Here is a 17,679-nt window from a genome sequence, read left to right as displayed (position 1 = left end):
AGTATTATAAAAAATATTTCTAATTTTACATTGTGGATATTTAAGTTCTAAGATTTTATGGTTATCTTCATCTTGAAGATCATTATAAGTTTAATTCAGGTTACACGTTCAGTTTCGAAAGTAGTCTTTTTATTCCATCTGTGTCGGTACCTTCTGAAAATGATTTCCCTTTTTTGGCAAATCCCATTTATCGAAAATATTCTCGAATACTTAAAGGTTTATAAAAGAAAGTTACTTTTTGTGCAATTTAAATTCCTATACAACCTCGCGAAGTCCTCCCTAATTTTTCTCCTTATTTTAAAATACTTTCTTTCCTGATCCTTTCGCTTAATGCATTAAAAATATATTGAAACCTATTGTAATTGGCTACAGGTGGCCCAAAATAATTAAACATTCTAATTTCTTAACTTAAACGTTTATGTCATAATCTTTGATTAGTCATCTAATGTAAATATGGTATGTATTCAAAATTTCGTAGCATGGTGAGTATTTACATTAACATTATAGTATTTTGAAGTACTTAATTTAGATTAGCTCAACAAAAACTTTAATTACGTGTCTTTATGTTAATTAGCTATCTCAAGAAGAAATATCATTATCATATTCTTGGGTTTTGTTGAATTACACATCTCAGAAGAAAAAATGAGTCCCAAAACAAATTTAAAGGCAAAACTTATTGATAAAAACGAAGAATATGCAACCAAAATAACTCAATTTGATAAGCTTTTTCAACAAAATTTAACTTCCCTGTGCGACGAAAAAATATAACGTAAAAAATAAAACATCGATAAAATTGATAGACCAGATTATTAATAATATAATTTGGTTATCTTATCCAGTTATTTTTGATGTATAACGAACTTTGGAATTAAATAATAATAAGAAGTAACATCAGATTTTAATTTACATACTTAATAACAAAAAAAAGTAAATTCGTATTATTACGATTGCAAAAAAAAGTACAAGTAATTAAAGTAATAATGAAAAATCTAAGGTTTAAAGTGCAACAAAATACAAAACGTCACAATAATGGATAAAATTTGCATTGTTAATGTAGGTAGATAAGTACCTAGTACATCCTGTGAATAGAATAAGTTTGCAATTTAATGAATCAGCAAGGTTAAAAACGAAACGATACGATCGTAACACGTGGTTTTAAGTCGTTTTGTTCTTGTGTCGTAAGCAGAAAAAAATCCAACGACACCGTTAATCTTTTTTTTTTGCAGCGTTAGATCGCGGAAGGGATCACACTACTTTGTATTCAATTCGAATTTTCCACCATGTCCTTTTGATGCTGTGTGGAAGAGGCCTACGTGAGTTCTTTAAAATTGCTGACGCAAAAGATTTGATACTTTTTAAAAAGGAACCAAATCGATATTGATACAAGCAATAAATATGTAGGGAAAAAACAAACTTGTTTAATGATAAGTTAAAATGCTCGTTTATTGTATAAGAAGTAATTCAGGTTCTAATAACAAGATAATTCAAGTACATTCACCTAAAAATAATAACGTTTATGAGACTGGTTGAATATTCGGTTTATGAGTAGCTTCATATTTGATATGCACCAGTTTAAAATTAGAGCTCAAGGTAATGACGAGAATCTCAGGTTAGTTACACTCTCACGGCCAATTTTCGTTACAACCGTTGTGTTTGTAAGAAAAATATAAATTGTTTAACCTTACAAGCAATTATTTAACAAATCGACTTTTATTATTCCGCTTTCACGGTATTACACAATATTACACAACTTACAACGACTATTAGATAAGCCAATCCATATTTGGATTTATATTTATTTTTATATGACGTTTTTTAAATTTTTAAATACTATATACATTATTATGTATCTTACTATTAGTTAAACAAATTTAAAGTCATTAATTTTAATGACTAATTTCACAAATAACTTTCTTATCCCATAACAAACTTGTTTTTCTTGGTCGCTTAACTATACATAGAATTCTATTTATTTTAAACCCCTCATTAAAAAATACTTAGATTCTAATAAAATAAATAAATTGTAATGAAAACAGTTGGTTAAAAGAAATTGACATTATCAATTAAAACTACACATCCATATAACGTTATGATTAAGGTGAAGTTTTTTGGAATTCAATTACGTCAACTCAACCCAAGCCACCCATTTAACTACTTAAGTAGTTCATATATTATAAACAAGAAAGAATCTAAAATATAAACAAACAAAACCAGATATCCAAAATAAATAATCGTCCGAATTCTAAGTAAAATCAATTTTAAAAACATTTTAATTCTCGAAAAAACCCCAAAAATATCCTACTCCTTAAAGGTTACTAAACCACAATCTACTTAAAAACGATAACTTTCCGAGAACATCACAAGATTTTATTATTACTCATAAAATTCTGTTTAAAACGTTGAAAAAGTTTTTCCCCAGATCCCACTATAATATTAAAAACCCTAAAACGCATACAACAAATAATCTATTTAAATAGAAATGATTTAAATCCGTGATAGATAGGTGAGCTATTTAAAAAGATTTATATCCCGTTTAGACGGACGCATATTGGATACACGTCTTTAAAGAAAGATAAATTACCATAACAGATGAACGATGACGCAAGTCCATTTCAATGACCTCAACCCTGAAAAGATAATCCGAGACGAAAAAAACTTTCCCCGGCACAACGAATCGTTGCATCAACGCCCAAGTTGTTATGTCAAGGGGAATATAATACCGTCTGGTATGTTAGGCTTAAAAAAATCATGAAAAGATTCAAGTTATACTAATTAGAGCTTTTCTTTAAATATTTTTGTGTTGAAGTTTGAAATTTTATATACACAAATTTTTAGGGGAAAAAATGATGTAAAAAAACAGAATCTATAAAAAGAACGCCGACCAGAAATAAGTTAGAGTTTAAGAAAATAAAAAAAAATACGTTTTAAAATGGAAAACAACCATAAAACATGGTAACAGATTATCTAACACAAGAACATTAAAAAGCTCTTATGGGTTTTAAGTTTACGATAGATTTTGAGGCAGACAAGCTCTAGAAATAATATTCAAAGACTGCATCTATTATTTACAGATACAAATCCTTCGAAACTTTCATTTAAACTAACAAAAAAACTTTCACTGTAAATGACTTAATTCAATTCCTATGGCCTCGGCAAGTTTAAAATGACAAGATATGAATCGTTTCGTTATTAACAGGACATAGTATGACCTTGAAATCAAATCGTTTCCTATTTATTGTACATAAAAAACTTTTACTATTACTATAATAATAAGTAACGTGTTCTAACTGTTAAACTAATCATTTCTAGAAACGACGTAATATACAGGGTGATCCAATCAAAGATAACAGAAAAAACTTTTTTAAAGCGATAAATAAAGTTATAGTTATCGTTTTTAAAAGATTTGAGTTGCTGAAAACATTTGAGGATAAATTTAAGTCTTTAATTTATGTGTTGCTTTTACTTTTAAGATCTTCTTATTCAGAAAATCTAGGAATCATACTCAAAACTTAACTGTTTTTTAAGACATTGAGTTAGTTGCTAACATTATTTCTGAACACAAGAATGTTGAAAGGTTTCAAAACTTTAAATTACTTACAAAAAGACTAAAAAAGAGTTATCTCTTCAAATAAGATACAAAACTGGTTGTGGCCCACAATACCTAGAAGTAATGAACTTTCTAAGTTTAAGGAACTTTTACAATCGATCACAGCGAAAGCTAAAGCTTTTATAACATTTCTTTTATTGATTGTATTTCTTATGAGATGGGAGTATGAACCGCTTATGAACTTTCAGATTAGATGGTAGCCAGTATTATTTGTAGTTTTGACGATTTTTGTACCTAATACAGTTGCCTGTAACAAATTTTTACATTTCTATTTAAAATAGAGTATGATTATTAGTTTATTGCTTAATCGGACATTGCATGGGAAAAGAATTTTTAACGAATAACGAAGGAATTTTTCGTAGCATGTTTTAAATGATTAAGAAAAACATTGATAATAATGCGAGTAATTAACAAATGGACCATTGACGTAGTTAAACAAAAAATACCCATTATGTAGGTAATTTTTGTTATCTAGTTGGAAAAAAAGAAGTATTTCATCATTCAGATGACAAAAAAATTGTGCATAACTATAAATTCTATATATATTGTGTGTATCTATCTAATACGAGTGTAACTGTTTAAATAAGTACAGAGACGTCTGGTGGATTTTGTACATATTTGACGTTAATGAAAACAAAACAGTCATTTGTAAATATGTGTATGTATTTTTCTATCTTGTAAAGTAACAGTTGTTATGTACACTTGCCTTTACGTGATTTATTATTTAAATATTAGTTTTTATTTTTATGTCGCAACGTCAAAATTAACAAATACCTTTGGAAATTTAAATTATAAACAATAAATTAGCGAGTATTAATGATTTTTTTATAAAGAGACACATAAAACGTCTTTTCAACTTATCTGTTCTTACTCTAACGAAATGAATGCCATTTATGAACAGTCTCTTGGAAAATTTATCCCCACATATCAATATACTGGTTATTTTCTTGGTTTACCCATCACCATGTTGAAGTCGTATAGTTCTCACTGAATTGTATTGCAGAAAAGTGCCAACATAAACAGCAGTAAATTCTACCAATTTAAAGTATGTTTAACCCACGGGAAAGTATTTGAATGTGATTAAAAGAAAATTCCTTTACAAATTCCTTTTCTTTCAAAATCGATTTTCCACAAATATTGTTGATTCTGGCACAAAATTTCAAGATGAATAAAGTATGGGTTTTTAAATGATTTCTTGTGTATAATACAATATTTATACAACAATATTTTATTGTCATGTATAAATGATTAAGAAAATTTTTTTTCCTTTAGTAAAAAGGAGCGATCGTTTCTTGAAAAAATCTTTTCTTTTTTTCTTAAAACTTGCATTTAATATGCTAAATTATAAAGTAGTGTAACCAAACCTTAATCATTTCCTGTGTAATAATTACTCAACCTGACTCATACAGTTATAATCCCACTTATTTTTTCTCTCACATTATCAACTAATATCAAAATGACATGACAGGTGCTTCCTTTTAAATTTTTAAAACGAATTTATTTTTTATATTATTTATTAATTTCTATCCAAACGTTACAAATAAATCAGATTACCTACAATTCATCCAATGGAAAGTAAAGAAATTTCTAACATTGTTCCAACCTTGTTTGATATTTTTCTATTCTATAAAACAACCTTTAAACACAATAGTTTGTTTTATAAATAAAAGCCTAATACAATTTAACATTTTGCTTGAATCACTTTTAAAAAAGTAAACAGATTTTTACAATGTATTTAATTCAACGCAATCAGCAAAAATATTTAAACCAAAGATGTAAAAGCTCTAAAAAAGAGAGTTCAGGAAGTGTTTCGTTTTAAAAACAAAGAAGAAGAAAAACGGATCCCAAGGATGTCTACATTACAAATAAGCACTTCCATCCTCTCCTTCTCCAACATAACACTCATAAAAGTGTTAATGAAAACGCCTCTTTAAAAAAACCTCTCTAAAAGATTCAAAAAGAATACTTAAACAAACCAATAAGAACACTTAAACGTTTTAACAATTAATACTTTAACGTTCAAGAGTTAACTAACACACAATATTTAACTTTTACTTCTTATCGGTTTTTGTCGAAGGTCTGAGTTATAAATAAGACTCAATCGAATGCAGTGTTTACAACCGAATCGACTCAAACGATCAGAGGCAATAACAAAACAGTAAAATGCAACAAGTACATATCTGTATATAAGTAAAACGAACACATAGAGTAATCGAAATCAATCTGGCTTGGTACGGGTTCAAGAACACCAAATTAGGTTAACCAACACCATCTACAAAAATAAAACCTACAATTGCAACGTCTGTTTGTCTGGGTTAAATTCGCGAAACGTTGCGTGTTTCGTGTCAAGGATTTTAGGTGGTCAGATATGCATAAAGTAAACATTTTTCGATAAATTATCTAGATTAATATTGTGAAATATGACTATCACAAGAACAAAAAATACAGGAGAAATTAAAGTCACATTATTTTATTTATTAATTACATCAACAAAGATACAGTTAATTGTTAAAAAGATTCTGATAATTATTTATCTTAGTCTAGATAAGATTTAGAGTTATCTTTAAAGAATGGGATCTTATAAAACAGTAATTGTTAAAATAATAATGTAAGAGTAGCAAAAAAATTAGGTTATCACGTTTTTTTTTAATTATTTCTTGTGAACAATACAGGATGTTATTTAAGTTGGGATTAAAATGTAACTTTGTTGAAATCGTCCTTGAAGATGACAAGATCGTTAAAAATGTGTAAAAGTACACAATTATAACTGCTATTTATGTAATGAGACCATAACTTACAATTAGATCTTGAGTTTACAACTACTTGCCAAAACACGTTTAAGATTTATCGATGTCAATAATAAAAATGTTTTGCTTCCAAATTGTTTGTATTCACTGAAATTTGTAGAATAATGTAGTAATAACAAATAAACATTATAAACATAATTTTATTAATGTTTTATTTGGATAATGTATTATTTGTTCTATGGTTAATAAAACTATTATTATGATTATTTATATTTATTATTTTATAATGTCATATTTCAAAATGATATAGTAAACTTTAATTAATATAGTCGGCGACAATGATTGCTAATCAATACTCCTCAATCCATTCTGAAAGCAATCTGTTAAACAGGCTTCTTCTTGCAAAATAATCCTGAATGTGAAACGTAATTCCAGTGGTAAAAAAAAATAATAAAAGTTGCATTGTTCAAAGTTGCAAAATTCCAGTAACTTATGGTCTAAAATTAACAACATATACAGGTAGCCCAGAATATGTGAGCATCCGTTAGGGGTGTGGAGTTTATGTAAGAACACCACTAAAATGAGATATTCATTTTGTTATTTTGTTTTTGTAATCATACAAAATTCGTACAAATACTTTGGGGATTGACAGTACATGTTCCGTTTTACTAGTAACTTTCCACGCACACATGACAACGTCGTTTTATATTATCTACAAAGTCATCATTTTTAGATTCACTATCTTTGAATTCTGAGTACGAATATATTATGTTTTTGGGTATTCATAATAGATTTTGATGCATTCCATAAAGTTCCATTTATAGATATATTAATTAGATTTTATAAAAAAAAAGCTGCAAGGGCCGAAAGCAACACAAACGTATTGACCACCACCAGCGCATGTGACGTTTCAAAGATTCACATATTATTTCTAATTGCATTCCATTTTAATTCACATGTTCGGTAATTATCACAAACAACGGTAATCGTAAATATTATGTTTAAAATATACGTAAGATATTGTCCCAGTGACGTTAAAATATTAATTCCATATCTACATAATAAAACAATTCTAATAGCTCTGTTTAGTTTTTTGCAAAAAAAGATTGTCTTTTTTCTCTGTCACTGAATCTCCTGCTGTATACAAGGTACCTATACAGTGACATAAATGTAAGACATATTGGGCTTAAACTTCACATTGTTATAATTAGTATTTGTAGTTCAAGAATTTCTCATTCTTCCAACCGGAAAATCTATTATTGGAAAAAATAATATACTTCAGAAGGGACAGTGTGATTACTAGTAGCAAAATTTGAAAATTTTTTTCGGGTAACAGATACTGCCAACCGTTGTGAAGTTTCAGATTTAGCTGTTCGTCTTCAGCCTTCAGATCTTTCATTGTTTCGGCTATCTTTAATAATTATCCAGAGATCTCATATAGATTGGATTCATTTAGACTTATATCGAACTCTTTCTATGTCCTGCTGACAATTTTAAAGAATGCTAAAATCAGGTATTTTATTCCACCATCGTCGTTGATTATTCTTCACGGTCTTTACAACCGAAGAGGATGGAGGAAGGATGGATAGATATGTGAAGGTGTCTCCTTGTTTGGGAATTTGTCAATTAATTTAAGTGATGGGCAGCAAGAATTAACATGTAAATATTCAGGAAGATTGTGAGTTCATATTTTATAAAGTGGTATCAACATATAAAGACATCCGATTAAGTAAACAGATGAAAAACAGTTATAAAACGAGATTTTATATGGTGTTTAGAATAGACCATACAGAATAGATAAATGTCTACGACCAAGTATAATTACGTGTCTTTTCATCGAATTCAGCACAAGACTTCTGGTGACACTTTCACCAGGGAAAAATTCTTTCCAGATTACCATTGAAGCAGTCGATGATACTACAAAAATCCGAAACCTTGACCGATAAGCAAACTGAAACATAAGGGAAAAAACTCCATCCTACGGCCCCGACTACAATTAAAACGGAAAATGTATCAGACAGAATTTATATCATTTCAACTCAAATCTGGTCTACAGTACACACTGCCTAGTCCGCAAGCGGCCCGGCTAGCATTACAACAGAAAATACAGCCTGATTATGCCGAGATAGCTTGCGGCCGATTTATTGCAATTTATACCATTTCAACACAAATCTGGACTACACCTTACGCTGTCTCGGGCGCAACACTAGGACCTAAAACTAGAAAGATTCCGGTTCTTTAGACGCATGTTTTGTATGCACATCATATCACAAATATTAATATTTATTGATATTGTATTCATTTAAAAATTGTTATTTGTAACAGCTAGCCAACAAAAGATGGCACTAGCGCAAAATTTGAAATTTAAATTGCAAGAGTGTATTGAAAGGTATATTTTTATACTCATTTTTTTTTCAAAAAGATGATAAGAAGTGGTGCTTTTTTAATCTAATTTAGCAAATTCAATGACTTGCTAAATAAATCAATATTATTATCTTTCTAGAGTACAATAATCACTTTAAATGTATTTAGGTAAACAATACATAAAGATAAATACCAACCTTTAACTGTTTCTTCTTTAATAAATAATTTTCAATGTTATACTCCAACTTCCTGTTTACATATTCAATCCAAAGGTTATTTAAAAAAACTTGACATTGAGACAAGAATTTTTTTTGAAAAATGAGTTCAAAAAAAGGTGTACAAAGTAAACAATATTATGCAATTTAATTGTTTGTTTGGAAAAATTACAACCGCTTTGACGTCGACTTTAACCTTACAAGGAAAAAACAGTGAATTTATTTTGAACAAATTTAGAGAAAGTTCGTCAGTAGATCTTATCGTTACAGTACAATAATTACATCTGCTTATCATTTTTATCAGTGATCAATAGGAAAGTACGGGAAAATTACACTAATATTAATTGTTAAAAGTTTCTAATCAATCATGATTTACAAAAGAGTTGTAAATAGAGTTTGTGACCTCAATTACCAAAAAAATAGCTTATAACAAAAATATGTGTAGTTATTAGATGGTGTTGAATTAATAAAATTTAAATTGTAAATATAATTAAAATCTCAATCCTTGAATAGTTCATAAGACTTATATAACTTTGTGGTCTTATCAAAGGAATAAACACAAATATTGATTTATCTAATTAATACCCTTCCATAAAAAAATCAAGATAAATATTTTTTTGGGTTGAATACTAATTCTAAATATTCCATACAAGAAGAGAAAGTTGATTCGATAAGAATCCGCGGGATATCTTAAAGAAGATACTTAATATTTCATCAATTTCAGTCCTAACGGAATGTAACCAATTAAACGAGTGTAATGACCCTTTGATTAGAAATGGGTCGTAAAAACAACGTTTGACCTAGGAGATTAGGGACTACACTATACCCGGATAGTTTTATAAAAAGAGATAATTCTCTTATAATACATACCTGCGTTTCTCTTTAACAGCTGGTTTGTTACACATTTTTTCTTTGGCACGAGCACTTCTTAGTCACTGCTAAGGAAGTACGAACTAGTTACACAACGGACGATTTACTTTACAAATAGAAAAATAAACCTGATTAAAAACTCTCACTACACTTTACAGAATAACAACACAGTATACTAATCAGAATATCGCTTTATGACTGAGTTTACGTCAGAACTCAGTCGACAATTCGATACTAGCGCCATCTGTATAAAAATTTTAAAAGTACCGATTTGTATTATTTTTTTTGTTGATTTGGACTGATAATATTAATAAAATTAAAAAACTTAAATCATTTCATTTATTACGATTGTTTTAATTTAATTCATTTTAAAACAATTATGATTAAACCATTGATTTATGTAAAATATTTTAAAAAGCGCTATCTGTGTAATGAATCCTAAACTAATATTATGGCACAAAATTTGAATTAATAAATACAAAATGTAATAAAAGGAAGTAAGAAAAAACGATTATTGTTTTATAAACAGAAATTATTTAAAACCAATTTTATCTCTCAGTTTTCAATTTTTCTTAATTCATTCGTTTCTGTATTATTCTCTATTTCTACATATAATCAACAAATTTATAGATTACAATTTCTACTCAAAACTATATCCGTGTATGTTACGCGACCCTGCCTCTCTCGTAACTTCCTGGATTTTATGACTAGCAAGGTAAACAGCGATTTATCGCTGTCTCGAAAAGGTTTAGATAGATAAAAAGAGAATAAAACGAGTATTTTAACGATACATGTTTAGAGATGTAAACCATTAATTTATAACATAATTCGTAAAATGATTATTCCATTTGATGCAGTTGTCTATTGTTAAATAAATTATCTACTGCCAGATAATTGTTACTCTGCAAATAGAACAAACAATTATTTTAGCTTTGAAGTAAAATAAATATCATTTGTGATACTTAGGAAAGTTCTTTGGATTTGTGAAGATATTAGCAAGAGTACACAGAAGAAAAAATGTAGACAATATAGTTGAATGTTTAAATATAGAATGGACAAAAAAATTTGAAGATTTGCTTTATATACTTAAACTGATAACTGAATTGATTGCTGTGTAGACTGCAAGTACTATAAGATATATGTGTGTTCAAATATTGCGCAGCAAGTGCGGGATACAATTCTGCCGCGCGCAAGTTTGAACATCCCAAAGAAAATAATATTTGTTGGTGGTGTATACGCAGTTAGTCAATGCAGTGGCGTTGAGCTGTTGGAATTTTATATTGCTTCTACTATAGATAGTTATGATTCCCAACTGCTTTCTTTACTGGAAAGGGTTTCAAAATAATTCATTCAATAAAATCCCATGCAGTTGGTTGCAACAGTATTAATATTACCATTTTGGATTTATCATGTCATCAATATGGCATCATAAAATCATACAAATTCAAGTAGCAAATAAGTTTTATTACCTTGCTGTGGTATCTAAGGCCAATGTGACAGATCTTTTCAAAATATGTTTGACTCCATTGTTAAGCTTTATAACAACATATAACAAATTCTGTTATACAAACTCTAGAAAAACAGAATGCAACATTGAACACAAAATAAGTATGAGATGATTTATTGGACCACTCCTCAAGAAATACAATAAAATAAAACAAATAGTACTAACCAAAGGAGTTTGTATTAAACGGAAAAACAGAAATGACTATAAAATCTACTATCATTTTTCAACTTAAACCAATTATTTTGTTTTTTTCCCACTATTCATATGTTCGTTTTCTATTTTTGTCGCTTCATCAGGTAAAGGTAAATCATCATCTTCACCCATATCTTTACTATACAAAGCAGGAAATTTCCTCATACATGTTTGCATTGTTTTAAAAAGATCAAAACAATCACTTCCTAAAAGAAAAATGTTTGTGAGGTTATTTTCAACCTGTCAAAACCACATTTTTAGGTTAATCTCTTAATTCTTTACCTTTGGGTTCTGCTGTAGAATGATGAAAACAACTAAATGCTTTTCTAAATTCAACTCCACAAGGTCCTGTAGCCATGCCACCGAGGCAAGGGCAATTCCAATTTATATCACCGTTAGCTAATATTAAACCAGGTTGTTGTTCGATTTCTGGAAGTGTAACTTTACTGGGAATTTTATGATCTTCTTCTGTAGCAAAAATAACAATATCCTTTTTATTAGGACCCATTCTTCTACAGTGCGACATCTTTTGTACTATGCTTATATCTCCTACTATCCGCAATCAAAGAATTCAAACAACTTGCAGCTTTTTTGATTGTATAAGTACAGGGTACTCCTTCGTACGTTCCACACAAACTTAAACTCGCCCTAATTTTAACGTATTCACTTGAAGGAACACGAATAATAGCCTCTTTAGTTTTTGGATTATATTTTAGTAGATCTATCCCGCAAGAAGAGACGGTTTCGCCAAACAACTGATTTATGGATTGGACGAAATGTTTTTTAAAGAAAGCCGGTGTTATTTCACGAGATTCTTCGTTATGAAGCGATCTGAAAAGAAATTTTGAGGTTAGGTTACATGTCTAACGTGATTTTGACGCGTGATGTTATCAATTAAAATGACAATGTTATTAAGTTACGGATCGACATACTAACAATGTAATGTTTAAGTAATAATAAATACTCATTGTGTGTATTAAAAAACGAATAAAAGTACCATTTCTTTTGAAAATTAATGGGATTGTGACGAGATGCGGTTTAACCAATGACAGTTGAAGTAGAATTACAGATTCCTGTAAAATTTACTTAAGTTTTTTACTTTACCGTTTAAGTTATTTTTTTTATAAATTAATTATATTGTTTTATTATGATTTATTAGGTCGAATTCTATTTTTTTGCGTTTTAATCATTGCAGATAATTTTATTTAATAATTTCCGATTATTTTACGTTTTCGATAAGAGATAGAGCCATTGTTGAATTGTCAAATGATTGTTGCTTTTGATGTTTGAAATTTTAAGGTTCTAAAATTTTTTATTGTTGTTAAAAGTACTAATTTATATTATTTTTTTAGATATTTAGAGTTATATTGAAATGAATTCACAATAAGACAGATTAATTTTAGTATTTATTTCATAGATGGAAACACATACATGGCTATTTCTAATAATTTAAGAGAGAATTGCATGGCGACAGAGCAAAATATAAAATTTGGTTTTCCTAATTGGTATAAACTAAGAATAAAATGTTTCTAGAGTTGTAATAAGCTAAAACTTCTGCGTAATCGACATAATAATAAAGTATGGCATCATATTGTTCAACTACATTCCACCTTTTGTTCGGATATAGACCAACTAAAGTTGATCCTATATAATAAACTCGGTCCATTGGATCATCATAACGAGTAAGACTAAGTTGAATGGCAGCTTGGACGTTATTTATCATTGCTGGATTCATATTATGTCCAAGAACTTGAGTCTAAAAAGAATTAATAAATGTAGTTCACCAACCATAATGTTTTCAAGTCGTATTGTAAGGGTTAAAGCAGCTGGAACCCTCAGCATTAAGTTAATTAATTTATATAAATATGGAAAACATCAAACCTCTCTTGGTGCAGCCAAAGAATCGAATGTAATAGCTTTTGAGGAACCCATCTTAATCTCATCGGCGTTTGAAACGCCCATAAGGGCTAAAGACCCCAAAAGAATAATAATTTTAAAACTCATTGTAGATATTCTTGAAATAACAACACTGTCTGGCTGTTAGTCTGCTTTTGAGGTGTTTATATAGGTGTGAAATGGTGTCAAATAGCCGATAAAGTGTATCTAGATATATGTAATTGGAGTATGTTTCACAAAATAACAGTTTCGTTAATTGAAAATTGTGTTTGTTTTTCTTATTGATAACAATACGATTTATTCGTATCAGTAACTGGTACTAGGAAATCAACGTTTCTAGATTTTTCTATTGATATGAGTTATTCATATAAAACGTTGATTAAAAGTGATGTCGATCTGGGGATGAGATACTAGCTGGAAGTGCAAGACGAATGGAATAAAATCGGCAAATTTGTAAAGAGATTCGCACTCTGCCTCTGTATAGACGAGGAAGGCGGCCTTTGTGTAGAAAATAACGAGATGTCGTCATCGTGATCACGTTACATTACGCTTTATGTCATTTGCTTAGAGAGAGCGAGGTTCCGGGAAATCTACAAATTGACAACAAAAGCTTTCCATTTCTGTGCGACAAAGAATCTTTGTTAACGTAATTCTTATTGTTGTCTCTCGTATTTGAGATAACAATTATGAATTAGGACCAAATTCTGAAAATGTTATAAGTATTTTTCAATACATAGTTGAAGATGAGTTTTTAGGTGTTCCTACAGAATTAATTATAAACATTCAGGTGATGGAGGAAGAGGGTGGTGTAATGAAGTATCACGTTCCTGTCGACATTTCTGTATTACTTGACTCCGGTAATTTAATCTCAGTTATCAGGTTCAACTCATCGCTGTAAATCACTAGAGAGAAAAATTTCGATTTATATTTTCGAAAATCTTAAAAAAATAAAAGTTAAATATGAGCCCGGAGTGGAACGACATAAAAAAACTTTAAAAGATAGTTCTTCTGTCGTGCCGTTATAAATTTAAATCTCACACTCTGGCATTTTTTGACAAGGAAATTGGACACGAAATGAATATGCATGAAATTATACTACCTATCTTTGGTTTTGTGTTTTTTATGGCATAAGTTTATACCTAAGGAAAAAGAAATTTTCACTGTACGGTTCTCTTTTGTTGAATTATTTAAAAAAAATATATATTAATGATTTTTAAAGATGGTTTTAAGTTCTTATGGAAATGATGTATGACGTGAACATTACAAAGTGTGATGCCGTTATAAATTTAAATGCCGACCCGCGTCGTCTAGAATCGTAGTGAAACTTCATTTTCAGACGGGGCCGTACCATGAAGATGAATATGCATGACCGAACCGAACGCCGTCGTTTCTGTAGCGGAGTCTCGCCGGTCGGACAGAAATGGGGGCCACGGTGGCGGCGGAAGGAGGCGGTCGACTCGGCTTTGGGGAGGGGTACAGAATCCAAAACACGCCGAAGCCGCTTTCCGCCTAGTTCTCACAATACCATTCATTACGGAGATAACCCTGCAACGGACATGCGAGCGCTGTTCCGCGGCCCCCGGAGCCGGGATTTAAATTTAAATTCCGAACGGGGCCCGGCTGCGGCGGCAGCGGTTGTGTTTTTGTTGTTGTTTGGAAATCGCGACCGAGACGGAGGCCGACACGGCTTAATATCAAACCTGAGAATCTAAATTGGTGATGCAAATTAGGTAGTACCTATCATACTGAAAAGTAAAAATCAAGTATTGCAACAAACACAAAATAAATGGAAAATTTACAGGTTTCAACACCAAACATGGATTATATCATTGTTTATACATGGACTTGATCAATATATTTATTTTATGTTACTTTGTAGATTATCTACTCTAAATCCACAACTTTGTTCTCTTGTATTAGGTTCCATCCCGAATTTCCCCTTCGTTTTGGTCACTCAACTCCATCTCATTACGTATACACGTCTTATCTCATGTCCGTCATTTCGTATACCTTCCCGTAATATATATCTCATATGCTAATCCATTTCCCTTGTTCCATCTCGTATGATTATTACGTCTATCATTTGCTCGTTCATCTTGTTATATTGAGTCTATTCCGGACAAGCTCCCAACATTAAGAAACATCTTTATTATAGTTTGTGCTAATATACGGCCATCATCGCAGACCAAATCATTTTGGCCAAATCATTTTGATCCCACAAAGATGATCTTCATGATACTGCCAAACAAGAAAGTGGTATTTCTATTACTATTACTAAGTATTGTTTTCTTCCAGGTAGATTCTTCTGGTCGAGACTGCAACAACAGTACCTCATAGGTCAGCAAAAGTCAGAACGCTTTTCCGATAGCTAAACACAAACTAACCCAATTAAAGGGAGCAGAAGTCTGTCATACAGTTGCGATAAGTATTACTTTCGCCAGACTGTACGTAATATCGAGTGAAGCATCAAGTAATATGATAAGGATGTCCAACTGAGTTTTTACCTTTCTAATAGCAGAAATAGATTTCCGAAATTTGGTAATGAGTAAATATTAAGAAAAATATAAAACATCCATTTAATTATTATAGTCTAAAAGTAGCATATAATAATTAATAAATGTCAAGGAATGTCCTTAGGAAATCCCACTAGAAGTTATTAATTTATGAATATCCCCACGTAATATAGTGTCTAGAACGTAGTTTAGTTGGTGCAATTCTTGTTGTGATAATCAATCATTCAAATACGCCAGTTTTCATTAGTTACGGCAATCTGAAACCGTTGGATGTCGAAACCGCAGTCAACGCAAGGCTTCCTTCAACCAGCAACCGTTTCGGTTCGACGAAGGCCGGGCGTAATCTAAACCCGCAGACGCAAAACCGCATAAATTACGCCTAATACGCCCATTGTTACACGCGTAGAATATCGCGCAGATGGCATTCCTATCCGATCAACCCCCTTCTGACCAAGCACATTTCTAACCAACCGACAATAATAAAGTCTAAAGAATCATCTAATCGGAAAAGGAGGAATGTTAAAGAATCGAAAAGATAATAATTCATTCTCGTTATTATCATTGCTGTTGCTGGACAAAACACAAAGAGAAAAAAGGATGGAGATGAAAAATGAAAACGAAGAAAATGTAATTATTAATGTCGTTGGTATTAAAATAGCTTGGTGAAAAGATGATTAATAACGTGAAAAGCCTCTTTCATTCTCACTACGGCGTTGGATGATGATATTCAAAGCGTCGACCTTGATGAAAAATATTGCCGGGGAAAATCAAAGCGTATTCATGCGAGAAGGGTACGCAATTTGGGTGACGCCTTTATGATGTCCTCTCATCCGCCTGCTGGCTTGGGTATATTTTTAGAAGTCTCTTAACGAACCGCTATTTTGTATAAAAAGGAACGGTGTAGTCTGAGTGTGTATAGGTGCTGAGATTATTCAGGAAGTTTTTATAAGCGCACCTGATCTGTGTGCCAAGAAAAATGAACTAAAGCAGAAACAACTTATTTTTTATCGTACATTTTTTACAAGTTATTCATAAGGATTACAAAAGAGGCTCGCCACGATATTTTGTAAGAGTTAAAATTTTACAACTGATAATTAAATATTTTTTGAAATATGTCTGAATTGGTTGAGCATAAAAAACAAATTTGCACATGCACACGTTTGGCACGTACAAAAAATAGAAGGGAGCCAGCCATAGGGTGAAATCCCTTTGAATATTTATCGAGCTCCGGGTCGGCTTATCCAACCTGACAAGAATATACTCAGGTCGGGGATCCCTTCAGGAGTCCTTCTATCGCCCCAGCTCCTTTGTCAGCAGGGCGACAACCGAGAGCAGAACCATCTCTTATGCCCTATGGAACCATTAACCTGGTTGGGGCACCCTACAGAATTCGTCAAAATGAATATTCCCGTTGTAAATATTACGATGAATTGGTCCGGTTCAGCCTTTCTTTTCATCTCTTTTATTTTTTTTATTCCTATACCTACTCATGGGGGACCTTCTTTTGAACTCATTGTTAAACTCAATGTCAAGTAATTTTAATGTTCAATGTGAATAAAATTACTAAAAAAATCTGTTTTTAAATCATTCGTACCCAACAGAATTTTAGTACAGAAACACAAATTTTAATCGTAAACAATGAATCGGGCGATAACGAAGACCATTCCAAAGATCGAGAGATAAGATTCGATTTACTCTACTTTTTTTATTACAAATCCTGCATAATCCTTTTTTACACTGCTGAATGAAAGAGATGACAGAAAGGTGT

General features: G+C 30.8%; 2 protein-coding genes and 1 long non-coding RNA gene across 5 annotated transcripts in view; all 3 read right to left on the bottom strand.

Annotated features, from left to right (window-relative positions):
• Window positions 1–10,000, bottom strand: part of LOC111422763 (HIF-1 transcription factor component sima) — a 39,289-nt gene extending 29,289 nt beyond the window's left edge. The window contains exon 1 of the mRNA XM_023055980.2: window positions 9,804–10,000. Within this exon, the coding sequence (XP_022911748.2) occupies window positions 9,804–9,838 (35 nt within the window). The 5' untranslated portion in view covers window positions 9,839–10,000. The remainder of the gene's footprint in view (window positions 1–9,803) is intronic.
• Window positions 10,001–11,468: 1,468 nt separating this feature from the next.
• On the bottom strand, window positions 11,469–12,561 carry LOC111422791 (mitochondrial intermembrane space import and assembly protein 40). 3 transcript variants are annotated; one of them, XM_023056025.2, is made up of 3 exons: window positions 12,500–12,561; window positions 11,785–12,333; window positions 11,469–11,708 (listed from the first exon to the last, which is right to left on the bottom strand). In XM_023056025.2, the coding sequence occupies exons 2-3, from the start codon at window positions 12,026–12,028 to the stop codon at window positions 11,548–11,550; spliced, it is 405 nt and encodes a 134-aa protein (XP_022911793.1). In that variant the 5' UTR covers window positions 12,029–12,333; window positions 12,500–12,561; the 3' UTR covers window positions 11,469–11,547. The 3 variants fall into 3 exon arrangements, with proteins under 3 accessions (XP_022911793.1, XP_022911794.1, XP_022911795.1); XM_023056026.2 differs by having other exon boundaries at window positions 12,439–12,521; XM_023056027.2 differs by lacking the exon at window positions 12,500–12,561 and having other exon boundaries at window positions 11,785–12,414.
• A 328-nt stretch (window positions 12,562–12,889) lies between these two features.
• LOC111422905 (uncharacterized) lies at window positions 12,890–13,538 on the bottom strand. Its single transcript, XR_011640960.1, has 2 exons — window positions 13,384–13,538; window positions 12,890–13,258 (listed from the first exon to the last, which is right to left on the bottom strand). It is a non-coding gene; the product is annotated as an uncharacterized lncRNA (long non-coding RNA).
• Window positions 13,539–17,679: the final 4,141 nt, after the last annotated feature.

This window comes from Onthophagus taurus, chromosome 7, assembly GCF_036711975.1.
Source record: "Onthophagus taurus isolate NC chromosome 7, IU_Otau_3.0, whole genome shotgun sequence".
NCBI lineage: Eukaryota > Metazoa > Arthropoda > Insecta > Coleoptera > Scarabaeidae > Onthophagus > Onthophagus taurus.
Note: the sequence above shows the minus strand (reverse complement) of the source record. Positions and strands in the feature narration are given on the sequence as shown.

Bases quoted from the DNA above. Each gene is read 5' to 3' on its own strand.
- LOC111422791 (XM_023056025.2), bottom strand. From the start codon at position 12,028: ATGTCGCACTGTAGAAGAATGGGTCCTAATAAAAAGGATATTGTTATT. The intron at 11,709-11,784 runs GTAAAGAATTAA...TTTTTCTTTTAG, and splicing joins TTCTACAGCAGAACCCAAAG to GAAGTGATTGTTTTGATCTT.